The 17,084-nt window shown below is 49.5% G+C and overlaps 1 protein-coding gene across 3 annotated transcripts; it reads right to left on the minus strand.

Annotated features, from left to right (window-relative positions):
• Positions 1–1,388: 1,388 nt before the first annotated feature.
• On the minus strand, positions 1,389–17,020 carry KLHL28 (kelch like family member 28). Of its 3 annotated transcripts, none has more exons than XM_028751621.2 (5): positions 16,742–17,020; positions 13,372–14,270; positions 9,633–10,076; positions 7,249–7,457; positions 1,389–5,426 (listed from the first exon to the last, which is right to left on the minus strand). In XM_028751621.2, exons 2-5 carry the CDS (start codon positions 14,268–14,270, stop codon positions 5,263–5,265), a joined length of 1,716 nt encoding a protein of 571 aa, XP_028607454.2. In that variant the 5' UTR covers positions 16,742–17,020; the 3' UTR covers positions 1,389–5,262. The 3 variants fall into 3 exon arrangements, with proteins under 3 accessions (XP_028607454.2, XP_028557763.2, XP_077789677.1); XM_028701930.2 differs by lacking the exon at positions 16,742–17,020 and adding an exon at positions 16,629–16,732; XM_077933551.1 differs by lacking the exon at positions 16,742–17,020 and adding an exon at positions 15,126–15,743.
• Between the last annotated feature and the right edge of the window lie 64 nt (positions 17,021–17,084).

Below are 17,084 nucleotides of genomic sequence, written 5' to 3' on the forward strand. Positions count from 1 at the left end.
GCTAAAAGATCGTTCTTTCTTTTTCAAAAAGTGTTTCCAGCCGTGTGGGTGGGCAAGAGGGGGAGGTGCCAAAGGAAGCAGGGGGTTAAATGCACCCCACCAATGCACCTATTTACTTTTGTCAACTAAACTGCTACTTTCTTCAAATTGTTCTGAAAGAAAGCGTGGGGGGGGGGTTAATAGGCACAAAGAACGAGGCTCTCTGGTGGGGCATCTTGGAGGTCCCAGTGGTGGGGGCCGCATGAAATGAGGTCTGGGGCCAGAGGCTGCCCCTTTATGTGTCACTCAAACTTGACACTGAAACACAGTTGGACTGCAGTCAAAAGCAACTTGCTTCTTTGTCTGTCAGAGTAGCTAACACCACTTTTGTCAGCTCATTAACCTCAGACAGACCTGCTGAGGACCCGGAGATCCTGGAAGGAGGTTCACTCGTGTTTATTTTGCTTTAATTTCAAAATTCCTACATCTTTGCAAGATTCATAAACGATTGTCCATCTCTGTTAACTGCTGTCCTGATGCTTAAGTCTTAATGGTCATTAATATTTCCATTTTTTTATTCCCTAAATGGGAATTTGAATCTCTTTTTGAAAGTGAATACTTACCACTACTACCTGTTCTTTTAAACCCTGGGGCTGCAGATTTTTTTCAACTGAATCTATTTTTCTCAAGAAGACTGGAGGAAAGAAAGAATGTGAATCCAGGACACGATGGCTGCTGTATGAGCCTGGGAACCGGAGACCTGGCTCCCAGCAACCTGCCAATTCTCAAACCAAAGGAAATATATTAGAAATACATTTATTATCAGAATGATTCTTTGGTCTAATTGTTCCAGTTCAAGACCAGACGATTTCTTCCTTGCTTTGAAGGGGAGCTACATGTTTCTATTGAATGTTTTATGTGTGTTTTTAACTTTGATTCTGGAAAATGAAAACACAGCAGAATTTGCTACCTAACTACCCAGGCAGGCCAGTGAAACACGCTGAAGTGTGGGTGACAGCAGTGCTGTGCAGCAGTGGTTCTTTCACGCCAGCTCGATGGCTACCACACAACCCACGGGAGCGAGTTTGTAGTTTTCTGTTTCTCAAGTGTTGTCCAGAGGCAGCCCTGTTGGTGCCTTGCCTGGGACTTGTCCTTCTGTGTCAAAGATCATCATTCTCAATCTTTACTTGGCTTTGAAACTTCCTCTGGACATGTCTCTGTCTTTGCAACCTGGCCTGATTTGAAGAGCTGTTGTGCAATAGAATTTCAGGGTGCTGGTATTCAACAAAAATGATTAATAGTAAGGTTCGAAAGAATTGTAGACAGGAGAAAAAGGGGCAGTCACTTTTGGGACTGGTGAACAAACTGCAGGAGCCGGAGGGGGGTCACGCAACACACTCCCAAACTGCTTGCTTTCACTGATTTATTTAGTAAACATCGCACAACCAAATGAAATACCGTTACAATGAGAAAAGAACATTATCACACTTAGCAAACACAAAAGAACAAGGAGGTTGCTGAGCAGGTTTCCACTCAACTCGAATGCCACCTTTGTAAACGGGGCGGGAGAACACGAAGCCCGCTGGTAGGAAGCTATGCTAGTTGCCCAGCAAACCCAGGGGGGAGACCGGTCAGAGTCGCGCTGAAAGCTACAGTACATGAGGGGTCGGAATCCTGCTTTAAAAGCTGGCTTTGCCTTGGGCCAGAGAGGTGACAGCACATCCCGTGTAAGGCAAAGAGAGGAGCCGTCACCCAGCTCTTCCAATGAGTTCAGAGGGGTTTAAGGCAAGCGTGGAGTGCTCATGTTCTGACACACAACGGAAGGGTCACAAAGCAACAATAATGAACATCGCTATCTCTAGTGGGTGGGCGAGAGGGGCGAATGCAAGCAAGGCGACAAACAGGTGCCCAGGGCAGCGCCACGGTGGAACCACAACACTTCCCAAGGTTCTGCCTCAGGTCCTTTTAGGAGCTGAATGACAACAGTCTTGTGGCACCAAGGAGCACCATGTGCAGCCCAGCATACCTGACACCTGCCGCCCCTCCAATCTACTCTGCTCTATGTTTCCTGATGGAAGGGAAGTGCGCTTCCAAGCGTGGGCAGTGCGTCTGCTGCTTTCTCCTTGAGTCACCCATTAATGCAAATCTGACCAATAGCAGGCACACACTCCCCCTGATCTACAGTTGCTTTGCCACACGGGGATGATGACTTAAGCAAGACCTTGTGCAATGTCTTACGTGGAAAGGCCTTCTCTGCGAGACGAGACAGTTGCTGAACTACAGCAAGCTTATTGCAGCCTAGAAGTGTGACAGCCGGGCTGTTCGGTTTGCCTTACGCCTGAGCACTTAGGTGAATGGGAAAACGAAGCCCCCGGACAGAAGGGAGTCTGGCAAACTTGCTGAAATATGCCAATCCCTAGACTTGCATCTACCACACTCACAAATTACCCTGCGAGGAATCAATCCAGTCTTGACTAAAACAGTTATTTGCTCCTTAGCACACTGGTTTTTAATGCAAGTGCTCTACATAAATATATTTTTAAAGAACTCATGAACATCTACAGGGCTAGATTCCAATAAGCTAACAATTTTGTAGGCTGCCCAATGAAAGTGCCCAGAGGCCCTTGATAAAAAGCTGCTACATCTGGATTAGTTGGACCCTAATAACTATATGCCACCTCCTTCCAACAGGGCAGCTTAGGAATGGGCAACGGCCAGGATTCAATCACTGTGTTTCCAAACACATCCTTGGCTCAGGGGTCCTTAGGCATGATGAGAAACTGCCAGCTCTGCTTACGACGACAGCCTAGCCGCAAGTCATGCTTTGCAGGAGGCTCAAGGGGCATGGCAGATAACGAGGGCAACCATGTGCTCATCAAGGCCTTTGCATCCCGCAACCATTTCATACCCTCCCTCCTTCCCTCGCCCTCCGGTCATGCCTTGTGGCTAGGAGTTCCAATAATCAGTCTGCTTCTAAGTTCAAAGGCACCTCAGAGAGAGCGAGAGAGCGCTAGCACATGCGAACTGTTTAACCAAGCATTTTTCCTGAACTGAAATTAAGTAGTTCATGAACGCAGAAGAACCGAAACAGCTTTGACGGCCTCCTATAAATTGCTTAAGGTTTTCTTCGCGCTGTCCAGTGTGAGCATCTCCAAAGGAAGCCTCACAGAAATGAACAGGAATTCCTCCAAGTGCACAATTCCGTACGTGAAAGGTCACTGCAACTGTTTGCATGATGCTATTATTGCTGAGGAACAAGAATCGACAAGCCACCCTGCGGCCACTAGGCAGAAAGTGCTTGTTCGGTCATTTAGTTGCTTGAAAACTCTGCTGGACTCCCTTAATATCTTAAGGAAAGTTTTGGGAAAACACAGTACATGCAAGGTAGAAATGTGATGCAACTTTGACTGTGCTCTCCTAGAGTCAGTCTAAACGTGAGCTCATGGGAGGGGGAGGAGGAAGGAAGGAAGGAAGGGGGAAAACAGCGTCATTTACCCTATTAGAACTTGGAACAAGTTCAGAAGTAAAAGGCTTAACACAAAGAAACTGCATACCCCATTGCTGTATGCTTGTGAATTATGAATAACTGGGGAAAGTAACTTGTGTTCAATAGAGAAAAAAAGAGGGGACAAATGATTTTGAGAGGAAGGAAATTGGGAGAACACAACAGCAAAAGGGTAGCCACCTGAACAAAGCAGAAATATATGGGGGCAAACACACAAAACAGAAATCTGAAGAACTAGTTTCACAGTCATCTGTATAAAATGAGGATGACCACACAGGGTCTTGCTTAACCCCTTCAGAACCTAAAACTAAGTTTAGATAGATATTTCTTACAGGAACCGCCCGGCTGGAGAGCAATTCACCAACACTGGGCAAGTCCTCCTGAAATGAACAGCAGCATTTGAAGAATTGCTTGGAAAGACGGAAAGTAGTGGGATCAATGCTGCCTCATTATTTGTCTTAAAGGGAAAAGGCAATAATTCTGTATGGAAGAATATACTTTCCGTTCATTAAGAATCTGAGTTAGAGTTCTCCAAATGACGTAATCTAATGAAATGCTATGATGTTAATTGTTTGACATGTTGCACAGGCACGGACGAAAGAAACAGAAGGAAAATGTCAAAACAAGAAACCACCAGCGTGTACACTGGCGGCATTCACCACATCGGCTTCAGACCCCCTCAGACTCCGCAGATCCTGCTCTTTTCGCCAAACCATCAAGACAGTGCAATCCTCTCCTATTTACTCGGAAGCTGGTCCCTCTGGTTTCAATGGGACTTTGCTTCCTTGAAATTGTGCTGCGGGTAAGAGCCTTAGACTGCCAACAGCCTTGCTAAAAAAATAAATAAATCTTTTCTTAGCACCATGTTAGAATCAGAAGACTTTGAAAACTTGGTTGTACATTCTTTACAGTCATACATGGGCCAATTAATACGGATTGAAGGGAGGGAGGACGCTTCTATCTTTTTGAAGTAATTTTTACACACATGCTGCAAAACTGATTAAATATGATAAAAACACACACACACAAACAACCCAAGAGGTGTGGAAGGGTTTGCTGTCTAAACTGCTATCTCTGCGTCAGGCTTGAAAGCTGCTGATCCTTTCATTCAGAGAAAGAGAAGGGAAAGAAGGGTTACAGGTTTTAGACAGGTAGGCAACTCCAAAAAGTGCAGGGCTCAAAAGGCATTCAGCTTATCAACTTAAAGAGAGCCACCCGCTCGTCCGCTCGCCAAATCCGCACAAGCAAGTTAAGAAAAACAACAGGGAGTGGATACTAAGTGCAGGCAAACAGACGACGACCGCACCAGTTATTTACAAACCTGGAGTAATGGGGGACGGGGGGAGAGGCAGCCCTTTAGTTAACTGTTGATAAAAAAATTGTGAAGCAATGATGGTCTCTCACTGCAAAGATGGAGCCAGACATCAACCAGGCAGTCTTCACCAAGGTTAACTGCGTCAGTCAGAGGAGGAGGAGAAAGAGGACAAAGCTCCGTGAGTCAGGGAGTTTCTACGCCTACTTCAGGCAACACAGTGATTCTTGCATCGAGATGAATTATTTCACGTTAATGACAGTATGCAGCCTGGGTCCCTGTTAGGGACACGGCTCCATTTTTCCGCCCTTCGCTTCTTTGTGATCAGCAATAACCAGGAACAATTCTCGTTTGGGGTTAACCTGTCTGCATTTCATTTGAGCTTTCCCCCCTTCCTCCCGGCTCCAGGAAGTGCAGCTTCCGGTCTCCACAGTCTGTGCCAGTTGCATCCTCAAGCGCTCCTTCTTCATAGCGCCGTCAAGCCAAAATTGCACCGGCAGTACATCATGCCAGCCGTGTCCAGCCAGCTATCCGATATGGGGTCGTATTTCTGTACAGTGTTCAGGTAGGATGACCCCGAGTGTCCGCCAACTACATAAAGGTAGGTGTCAATTACAGCCGCACCAACTCCTAATGGGGAGGAGTAGAAAGGAGAAAAAGAAATGTTGAATGCTAGGGTATCCCCTTCTCTACAAAATGAGGAAGAACACTGTAGGAACAGAATGTAGGCCAGCTGCGGAGCTTGGAGACTGATCATAAGCAGGCCCAGACTGAAGCCCTGCTGAGTTCAAGAGAACTTACAGATCCGCGTTTATTATTGGGCCTAGTTCATCTGGGAAGTTTATTTAACAGATTTATATTCCACCTAGCAACGTAAATATTTTCAGGGCAGTTCACAATGCCAAATAAATACAGAACAATACAAGTTAACGTGGCCCATGAAACTAGCAGCAGGAAGGAAAGCCTCTTCAGAAATTAAAAGTTAAATTAATAGAGACTGATGTGGAATCTCTTGGTGATGCTTTGGGTCTGGTTTATTGTGAAAAGGTGTCTAATAGAAGGGCCAGTACAGTACCAATCACAGCGTGCACCTTCCAGGTATTCTGAAAAGACCACCTAACCCAACTCCCTTTCCTCATTCTCACATTATGATGATGCCTTGTTCCTACAAGGCCACAGTGTAGTAGATCCATGGCTAGAATTAGCCAATGACATGATAAGCAGAGAAGGCATATCTGGGAGGGAGGGGAAGTGCCAGACCCCTTGAGCATCTAGGCTGGGGAATGCAGGGCTGAGAAGAATGCCCAGCAGAAGCCAGAAGCAGAAAATTGTTCCTTGTCCAACCTACAGTGTCACAAATGCATTCCCAGATGGAACAGAAGCTTCCACTCATCTCTAGGCCAGGGTGATGGGAGTCCATGGAGGTCCCCCTTGGGCTGACCCGGCCCTTGAGCAAGCAGGACATCGCCCTCAAGGTCACAAGGGAGGCACAACCTCTTGTTGGCTCACCATTGCTCTTGGGGCTCAGATTTGGGGACTCCCTCTTAGCTACAGCAAGCAACTCCCCTGTGGAGCTTACTGGGGTTATTCTGCAAGTCAGGGCTACAAACAAGGAAATCGATTCAAGGATCAAGCCTCACCCAATTCCTCAGCGACAGAAAAAAGTACACGGTTGGAAAAGAGGAAACTGGCAAAGCCACATTCAAAGACAGCAGGAAAAGCCATATTTTGCCTGCGTATTAAAGGAGTCAGATGGAGGAAGATACGCGATCAGGAGTCACTGAAGCATTTCAGTAACCTTCAGGCTAAGGCCAGCCTTCTCCCAAGTTGGTGCACTCCTGATGTTTTGGACTACAAGTCCCATCAGCCACAGAGTCACATGGGTTGCGCTGTAGGGTAGTTGTAGTGGAAAATATCTGGAGGACACCAGGTTGGCAAAGGTAGGCCTAAGGTATGGGAAGCATCTTAAGCTTCATCAATAGATCAATCCAACATCCCCTTTCAAGGCATTTTCAGCTCCTGGGCTGCTCTCACCCAGAGAGGACTGGAAGTGAGGAAGGAGCAGTTGTATGAGGTATAGCCTCTTTTTAAAGGTTTTATATCCCTGAACCATCAGTTATTTGAGTGCTGCTCAAGTAGGTCCCTTGCAGAGTTTCTTGGTCTACCGTGGCAAGGACTACCATTTCCTTTCTGGAAAGCAAAGCCAAAGAGCCCTTTGGGGTATCCTGACAACTTCACTAAGCACTGTCCTGCCTGGACATAACAGATGAAGAATGCATTCCTACAAATAAAAGGTCTGTGAAGAGCACTGAGGCAAAGAGAATTCTTGCACGTGGCCTCAAAGGGGGACTCTGTGCTCTTTCACTTAGTTCCGCCCCAGCCCCCGTTAAGTCACAAGGAAGTGGCAGCCACTTCTAAGCCAACCAGAACCAGCTCCTGGGATTCTTCCTACCTGTTCGGGGTTCCTTCATCGGCTGGCAAACAGTCCACTGGTTTTGATGAGGGTCGTATCGCTCAATGCTGGACAAGTGGGAGACACCGTTGTGCCCTCCGACCACGAAAATAAAGCCCAGCATGACCCCAACGCCGAAATTTATTCTTTTGTCCGCCATCGGAGCAACTGGCTCCCAGGAGTCCTTGCTGGGATCGTAACGTTCCACGCTGCAGAAGCAGACCAACCAAAGGGATTAGTGGCAACACTTTGTACTGATTTAATACCTCAAGAGGCCACTGTAGCTGTGCTCATGAGGGATTCCCAGCACATTGGGAAGCCCCAGTGAGATATTTGATAGAACAGGAGTTACTCGCCTCAATATATTTTGCTGTAACAGAAGAGCTCTGGGTACAAAGAGGAAAACATCTACCAAAGGAGCAATTGCTAAAGAAGGGTCACCCAGTGCAATATCCTTGGCCCACAATGAAAGCAAGGCTGTGAACGAGCTGCATGTAAGGAGAAGGGCCGTGGGTTCAGCAGCAGAACATCAGCTTTGCAAGAGGAAGGTCCCAGGTTCAGGAAGGACGGAGAAAGACTCCCTGCTCAAAACCCTGAACAACCACAGCCAGTGAGTGTAGACAAGGCAGAGCTTGATGGACCAATGGTCCATCTCCGTTTAAGGCAGCTTCCTCTGCTCCTAAAAGACCAAAACAACTGGGGAGGAAAAAGAGGGGCACTGCTCAGGTACACCTGCCACACAAACATGGTCAGCCCCTCTTGGGCTCATGCTGTGCTTCCTGAATGTTTTGATGGCTAAGGGGCCTTGCCTTCGTGGACACTTCTACATACCAGAAGTGCAAGGAATGCCACCCACATCATGAAGGATGATGTGGTCCACAATAATCCTGCACCCACACTGCATCTTGGGCTCAAGTCAACGGAAGCCACCTGCCCCAGCTCTACTTCAAACTCCACTGGGAAGGTAGACCATGTTACCTGTCGTAAGCCCCTTCCTCCTGCACAAAGATCCCTTCTCTCAGCTCACTTTCTCGAAGAAGTGGAAGGATTGGAGGAAAAGGACTGGACACACCTCCGTGCCTTCCCCATGGGGTGAATGGGGAGGCAGCGAGGCACTACCTTCTGTGGCACGCTAAGATCCTGCCCAGTTCTAGCAAGAGGCATCAAAAAGGCCAAGGCTTTGTGCTGTTGAAAGGAAGACGCTCCTCTCACCAGACGTTCAGGGCATCAGGGCAGTGACTCCTGCCTCCAGCTACAAGAGCATCAAGGCAATGTAACAAGCCTGGGAACAGAGACTAGTGCTGAAGCTCTGCTAGTGCTATGGACTTCCGTGTGCATGACAGAGTTTATTTTTCTTCTTCTCCTGAACCCCTCAAAAGGAGTTCAGGAGGGTTGGGGGACCCTCCAGAGATTTTGAAGGCATGCAGGGGGAGGAGAGGCAAGGGAATCATGCACATGGAGCACTGGACACAACTCTTAAGCTCTACCTTTCATGCCGTGTGCCTATTTTTCCCAAAGAGACCCACCTAAGTGTACCCACAGCAGGAAGAAGAGAAGATACTGGATGTAGGGGGAAGGGTAAGAAGCCAGAGTGTGTGAACCTGAGCAATTGCCAGCCGCACTGCAAGGCCTCCTAATTTAGGAGTGAAATGGGGAAGGTCTGGGGCAATGTTAATTCTGCTATAATAATGTGGATTTGAATAGACAGTTTATTTACTTGTTTTAAGTGGGCTGGTGTTTTTATGTGAGCTCATTGCTGAGTCTTGGGTGTTAGTTGAGCTAGCAATTCAGTTATATAAAGACTATGGTTGCCAAGGCTGGACAAGAGACCCCAACTCTACAGGGTGGGGGCACAGAGGAGTTCCTGCTCCAATTCAAATCCAAACACAAGCTTAACAAAGATGTTTGCATGAGGCGACTTTCCACTCTGCTTTTGCAACAGCAGTCAGGATCCCAGCCCTTCCATCAAGTGAGCAGGGAGTATTCAGCTGGAGTAAAACTAAGCCCAGAGAAGACATGAGGGTACCCACAGGGGTGCCAACATCTTGCCCTGTGAAGGGCACAGAGCCAGTGCACATAGAGACGTTTCCGGACCAGGACTGTTTTATTAGCCTCAAGCCAACTAAAAGCTTCTTTGAAACGTTCCTATTTCTCTTTCTAAGTTTGCAATGAAGGAAAACACGTTGAACTCTACTGCATGTGAAGATCACAGAGAATTCCTTGGGCGAATCCTCCAGAGAAAGCTAATGAGGCTCACTGGGAGCAACTACGGGTTGCTTGGAAGCAGCTCCTACATGTGCCGACTGAACAGCGCTTAGGTCTGTGGGGGTGGGGGGTGAGCTGGGGGTGCTTCACCCAACCCCCAATGACCCAGCTCTACTTACCTGTTCATATGAGCGGGGCCGTAACCTCCAATGGCATAGATCATTCCATCCAGGACGGCTGCGGCAAAGCAGCTCCTGGTTTTGCTCATCGGCGCCACAGGCTGCCACTCCTTCACCTTGGGAATGTACTTCTCCACCGACTGCAGGTAGGACTGCCCGTCGTAGCCCCCCAAGGCGTAGATTTCTCGCGACAGAACCGCCACCCCCAGGGTGCTGCGGCTCTCGTTCATGCTCTCGAGGGACGTCCAGGTGTTTGTGTCGGGGTCCCAGCATTCCACGGAGCTCTCGTGCTTGCGGTAGTTGATGCCTTGGCACATGTGGGTGGCGATCCCCCCTATGACGTAAATTTTCTGGTCCAGGACGCAGATCCCGAACTCGTAGCGAGGGACGCTCAAAGGGGCCAGGCCGATCCAGGAGTCATTCTGAGGGAAGTACATCTCAACGCTGCGGGAGGAGGAGGAAGAAGAGGTCATGAGGGAAAATGCAAGAAGAGAAGAAGAGGCCGCTGTATCGAGCCAATGGCCCACCTAGCAGCCCAGCAGCCCGTTCCCACAGGTGCCTATGGGAAACTCTCAGTCGGGATTCGAGCATGAGTGCAACTCTCCCCTCTGGTGGTTTCCAGCAACCGACATGCTGAAACACTAATGCTTCTGACCAGGGAAGCAGCGCATGGCCATCAAGGCGAGTAGTGTGGTGTTTGCCTCCTAGGTGGGTCATAAGGAAAGGGTTAAATGTGGGTGAAGTGATTGGCCAGTGAGAACCCGAGGGGAGGAGTTAGAGCGAGAGTCGGAGTTGTGTGGAAGTTAGTTGAGAGTTGGGAGTTGGAGAAGGAAGAGGGAGGATAAGTCTGTGGGTTGGTCGAGTTGTGTGGTGAGAGAGTGAGAGGAACTGTTAGGTGGAGTCAGATAGATAGTTGGGATAATCAGTTTGAAGTTGTTAGGAACGAATAAGACAGTAAAGAAACTGACAAGAAAAATTAACTGAGACCTTAAACTTGTTCATGCTTATAAAAATAAACTTGATTATTTGTTAATGTTAACAACTGTCTGGACTCTGAGTACCTGAGGGAAACGGGTTGGTGACAGTGAAGAGGCAATCACAGTGGTGGCACAGGGATCAATAGACCGTCAAACGTCTGGGGACCCTGTGTGATCGCCACAAGTAGCCACTGGTAGATTGAAATTGTCCAATCCTCATTCAAAGCCATCCAATTCAGTGGCTACCTTGGGGTCCCACTTCACCACCCACAACGATTCTGTGGAGTAGTCCACCCCTTTGGGGATTTCTAGTTTGCTGGACTCAACGCCCTCCTTGATGGACAGAGCGACACCACCTTGCGCATCGCCCAGCGTCAATAATCATGGGTACAGGCAGTCCAGCAGACATTGTATGTGTGGACATTCAAAAGGTTTTCCTTCGCCAAAGTATTGAGCTAACTTTGCAGTCATGGGATAAGAGGACAGGTCCTCGCATGGACCTGTATAATTGGGCTTATTTATTCTTCTTTCATAAAATTTTAAAACCGCTTGGTGGTTAGGGAAAAACCTCAAAGCGGTTTACAAAAAGGATAAAACAATAAATTGCCCCTAAAAATGTAAAAAGCGCAGAAAGTTAAAAATAGACTAAAACAAATGAAAACTCATACGAGCTTTTTAAACATCTGGGTAGGCTTGCCTACGTAAGAATGTCTAAGAACAAGAAGCCAACAGTAGGAATAAACTGAGAGTTCTCTAGGATGGAGGCCAGTAAGTTGCTGGGTTCTGCAGTTATCTGCACAGAGATCTTTTTAACTTGTTCATAACCAGTACAGTGGTGCCCCGCAAGACGAATGCCTCGCAAGACGGAAAACCCGCTAGACGAAAGGGTTTTCCGTTTCTGAGTTGCTTCGCAAGACGATTTCCCCTATGGGCTTGCTTCGCAAGACGAAACGTCTTGCTAGTCTTGCGGTTTTTTTCTCGCTCCCCCCCCTTTTTCTAAGCCGCTAAGCCGCTAATAGCCTTTTAGCAGCGTAGCTGCTAATCCTTTAATAGCCGCTAAACCGCTAATAGCACTAATCCGCTTAGCCGCTAATAGGGTTGCTTCGCAAGACGAAAAAACCGCTAGACGAAGAGAATCGCGGAACGGATTATTTTCGTCTTGCGAGGCACCACTGTATTTGGGGGTGAGAAGTGGGGTGGTTAAATTTGCTGATGACATGAAATTACGGTACTGTATGGTAAGAAAAGTTATGAAGAGCTGTGAAAGGATCTCTCCAAAGGTGAATAGGCAGTAAAATTATGTGTACTGGGGCACCTTCACATAGACCCTGAAGTGATCCAAACTGGGGGTGACTGGTCAGGAAAGGAACCTTGGGAGCAGCAGTGCATAGCTCCGTGTGCAAGAGATTTGATAAAGGCAAATTCCTTGCTGGGATAGGGGCAAAGAAGAAAAACTGTCAATATCATCACGATTTACTACGAATCCAAGGTATGATGACAATTGAATTACTGTCTACAGTTCAAGGTTGCTGCCCCATAAGCAAAATATTGTAGAGCTGGAAGAAATTCAAAAAGGGGCAGCTGTGATGATTGGGGTCTGGAAAAGCTCCCCAACATCTGGGGATTTTTAGTTTAGAAAAAAGTGACGGTCTTGGGACACAGAGGCATAAATAATTATGCACGGTGCAAAGAAAGTGGGGAGAGATATTCTTCTCCCTCTCTCATAAAACTGGAACTTGGGAGTCATCCATTGAAGGTGATTAGTGGGAGCTTCAGGACAGACAAAAGAAAGCCCTTATTCCCACTGCACATAAATTAAATGGTGGAATTCGCTCCCACAGTGAAAGCCAGCAACCTGGATGGCCATAAGAGATGAGAATTCACAGATGGTAAACCTCTCAGTGCCCCCCATGCTACCTCCAGAATCAGAAGCACCATGGTTCTGAATAGTAGCTGCTGAGGGAAAACAAGTATGAAAGCCCTATTGCTCTCGTGTCCTGTCTCTGGGCTTCTCGGAGGCACCTGCCATCTGCCACTCCAGAAAAAAGGGTGCTGGACTAGGAAGGAGTGTGGTCTAACCCAGGGGTTGGCAAGGCTTACTGGCCATGGGCCAGATCACTCCCAGAGAGATCATCTGTGGGCCGGACCAGCGTAGCATGATGCCGGGATTTGCACCTGTCCGTGCTGCTGGAAATCCCTTCTGTGCATGCCCAGACACCGAAAATTGTGCCTTCCGGTATCTGCGCATGCATAGATGCGATTTCCGGTGCCGCTCGGTGAGTCCCCGCGACGTGCCGGCTTAGCGCAGCGCATGAGGGACTTGCTGAGTGGGCAGGTCGGTTCAGGGGCGGGTCATAGGCCGGTAAAACGGTCTTTGTGGGCCGCATCCAGCCCATGGGCCGCACGTTGCTGACCCCTGGTCTAACCCTCCAGGGATACTAGCTGCCTTTAAAGAGAGGCTACCGGAGTGCATGAAGAACAGAATAACATCTGATAAAAGAGCATTACGTATTATAAGCAATGAACTGATTGCCTTCCCGAAGCTGTTTCATCCCAAGCCTTTCCTTGCTTGACCCTTCTGTTTCCTCTACAAGAGCCAGGAAATGAGAGGCCACAGAAGGCTGCCCACCAAGCTATCACTCTGTTATGCTCAACTACGGGTTGTAGAAACCATCGCTCACTGCCATGGCTTCGGAACAGAAGCGCTAGGAAAAGCAAGACCGTGGACTGCTAACCCTTTTCTGGCTCTGGCTATTCCTCACCTCTCCAAGCAAGCGAAGAGTCCAGCCTTCCCTCCCACAGCGCAGATCACTTTGGGAGGGCAGCGGGGGCGTGTGGTGAGCACCGTCTGGTAAGAGAGCCTGTGCTCAGGCATGAAGTGGTACTTCAGGGCTTCGTTCAGCAGGTGCTTGCAGGTGTGGTCATCGCGAATGAGATGGTTGGCTTCGTACAGCCTCGTGAGGAACTTGACGCTCAGCAGAGGCAGCCGCACGCAGTGCAGGAGCTGGGCCAGGTACTGCTGGCGTTCCTGCACGTCATACTTGATCCAGGACTCCAGCGCATAGAAGACCATCTCCTCGGTGGCCACATTCAGGCAGTCATTGGAAACTATTTCGTCCAGCTCGGAATGAGTCAGTTCAAAAAACTCTTCCGTCTGGCAAACGTCTTCAAAGTTCTGGCAAATGTATTTGTTGGCGGCCAAGTAGAGGTCGTGGCAGCCGTACGTCTCCGCAAAGCGGGAGATCCCGATGCAGTTTCCAGGATCCAGCTGGCTTTCCAAGAAGGTGCAGCATTCCTTCAGCACGAGCTTGATCTGCAGGAGGTTGGCAGCAGGCAGCAGGGACTCCACGGTGTCCTGAGAGATGAAGACGGTCCCCGTGTAGGCATATTCCACTATGGCCTGCAGGGCCGCCTCGGCGATGCACTGGAATTCCACCTCAGAGTTCTCTTTCTCAGAGAGGTTGCCACCAAACATGGCTTTGAAGTACGGGCTGATGCTGGCGAGCACCACTTTGTGGGCGTGGATCTTGACGTCTCCAACGCGGAGGATGATGTCGCAGAGCTCATGGTGCTGCCGGAGGAGGTTCAAGCCCTGCAGGAGTTGTTCCGAGTGCAAAGGGGTCAAGTTGGCAATCATGTAGGTTGGGGACGACGGGTCCATCTGCAAGACATGGAAGGGAAAGTTGGGAAAGCGTTAAGCAGAGCTAAAACCTCAAAGCATAGTGCATGGGCAACCCTGGCTCATGATTGCACGTGGAACATACCTAAACACACAGGCTGGGATTCGTGTTAGTGCTGGAAAGTTCTCTATCAGCACAATAATTTCTGCTTGCCTCCCCACTCCTCACCTCATGTGCAATTCTCAGCGTCCTTCCTGCCCCCCAAAGCTAGATCCGACTGGGGGTGGAGGAGGGGAGGGGGAGAGCCCTGTTGTACTTGTGGGACTTGTTGTTCTGAGTCCACCTAGAAATTAGATGCAAGTCCTGTGTGGCCGCACTTTTTTTTTTTAATTTGCTAGGCTTCCAAGAGAGCGCTTTCTCTCTCTCTCTCTCTTCATTATCCTTGCTGCATTAATTTCTTGTTTCCCTCCACATCTGGCTTGAATTGCCTATCTTGCATGGAAGCTGCTTGAAGTGCACAGTTCTTTGATACCACCCAGGATGAATCATTTCAAAATATTTTGGCTTGCCACTTTCACAGGACCATGCAGAGGGCCTTCTCGGTTATGGAACACCCTCCCTTCAGATGTCAAGGAAATAAACAACTATCTGACTTTTAGAAGACATCTGAAGGCAGCCCTGTATTGGGAAGTTCTTATTGTTTGATGTTTTAGTATGCCCTGATATATGCTGTGAGCTGCCCAGAGTGGCTGGGGAAACCCAGTCAGATGGGTGGGGTATAAATAAAAAAAATAGTATTTTATCATCATCATCATTATTATTATTAGACTTATACCAAGAAAGACCATTACTCCATCTAGCACAGCATACTATACTGTTCTAACAGCATCCTTTACCTTTTTTCACCTACTATGTATAGCTGTCTCTCTTCTTCCTTCCATTTTATGGTTGTAACAGTTTATCCGTTTCATTTATATGCTCATGCTGCAAACCAGCCTGGGACCTTAAGGGTAAGAAATCTAGTAAATAAGGAAATATTGTCCACATTGCCTGGGAGTGACTCTCCCGGGTCTCTGCTCATCCTGGAGAGATGCAGGTGGACTGAAGCTAAACATTTGCAAAACACGTGCTCTACCACTGAACTACGGATCTTCCGTAAGCAAGAGAGGTAACGAGAGCTTCTATCAGAGAGGCTGGACTGGTGTCAAGCAGACCAGGCAAGATACAACCAATGTTATTCCCATATCCCCACCCCCGTACACTCCATCCTCAAAAGCCAGTGTGGCATAGTGGTTAGCGTTTCAAACAGACGATGACCTGGGAGAGGCCAGGGCTCAGATCCCCCCAACTCAGCTACGGAGCTCACTGGGTGACCTTGGGCCAGTCTCTCCGCCTAACAGGAATGCTGTGAGGAAGCGCGGGGTGGGTGGGGAGAGAGAACCATGTAACTACCTTGAACTCCTTTTAGAAATGCAATGGGAAGAATATATATACACGTATGTATGTATACAAGGGACGCGGGTGGCGCTGTGGGTAAAAGCCTCAGCGCCTAGGACTTGCCGATCGAAAGGTCGGCGGTTCGAATCCCCGCGGCGGGGTGCGCTCCCGCTGCTCGGTCCCAGCACCTGCCAACCTAGCAGTTCGAAAGCACTCCCGGGTGCAAGTAGATAAATAGGGACCGCTTACTAGCGGGAAGGTAAACGGCGTTTCCGTGTGCTGCGCTGGCTCGCCAGAGCAGCGATGTCACGCTGGCCACGTGACCCGGAAGTGTCTGCGGACAGCGCTGGCCCCCGGCCTCTGAGTGAGATGGGCGCACAACCCTAGAGTCTGTCAAGACTGGCCCGTACGGGCAGGGGTACCTTTACCTTTATGTATGTATACACACACACACATATATATATCTACACACACACACACACACATACACATTATATATATTGCGGCTCGCAGACCCCAGAAAGTGCTACCCAGCCATTCACCCTCTTGAGGAGGTTCCCTGAACCCCGTCGGGGTATTGAGTAGACAGGGCCAGGCAATGAAAAGCTGCGACCACTTAAGTCTTTGGATGCCTTGCTTATGCTGCACTGTGGGGACAGAGGGCTTGCTGAGAGGCCGGGAAAGGCCAGGGTTCAAATCCCCACCGCACCCCCCGGCCATGAACTTCACCTGGTGTGTTTGGGGGGGGCAGCCCCTGCTTCCTCCCAGCCTAGCCCACCTCGCAGGGTTGTTGTTGTGGGGGGGGGTCAAATGAGGGTCGGAGAGCCACGAGGTGGTCAAAGGGGACATATATAAATGCAGTAGACAAATGCCATGGAATGCAGCGTTGGTTCTCCTCCCCGCCAAAAGCCTTCTCTCTCCCTGGGGGGCGGCGGCCGCCCCCTCCTCTCCGCCTGGCCTACCCGGCAGGGCTGTTGTGGTGGTGGCCCTTCTGGGGCCCCTGGCGGGGGGAGGCGGGCTGCGAGGAGGAGGGTCCTGCCGCCCCCCCCCCCGGGGCACTCCCCCCCCGGCTCACCTGAGTCACGTGGCTGCGGCCCGGTCGGGAGAGGGGCGGGGGCGGCGACCTCCGCGGGCTCCTCGCAGCCACAACAACACAGGCGGAGGAGGAGGAGGAGGAAGGGGCGGAGGGAGGCAGGACGCGTCACTTCCGGCGCCCGCCCCTGAGGAAAGCGGGTGGGATTCAGGCCCTGACAGGCGGGACAACACCCGCCCCCCTCACAAAATCTTTTATTTTCCGGCCTCTGTATGCCTGTATGTGTTCAGGTGTATAAGTATGACGTATGACGTGTCCCCCTCCCCCGCCATCCCGTTTCGTGAGGCGAGGACTACGACTCCCAGCGCGCCCCGCGCGGAGGAGG

Source organism: Podarcis muralis, chromosome 1 (assembly GCF_964188315.1).
Source record: "Podarcis muralis chromosome 1, rPodMur119.hap1.1, whole genome shotgun sequence".
Lineage (NCBI taxonomy): Eukaryota > Metazoa > Chordata > Lepidosauria > Squamata > Lacertidae > Podarcis > Podarcis muralis.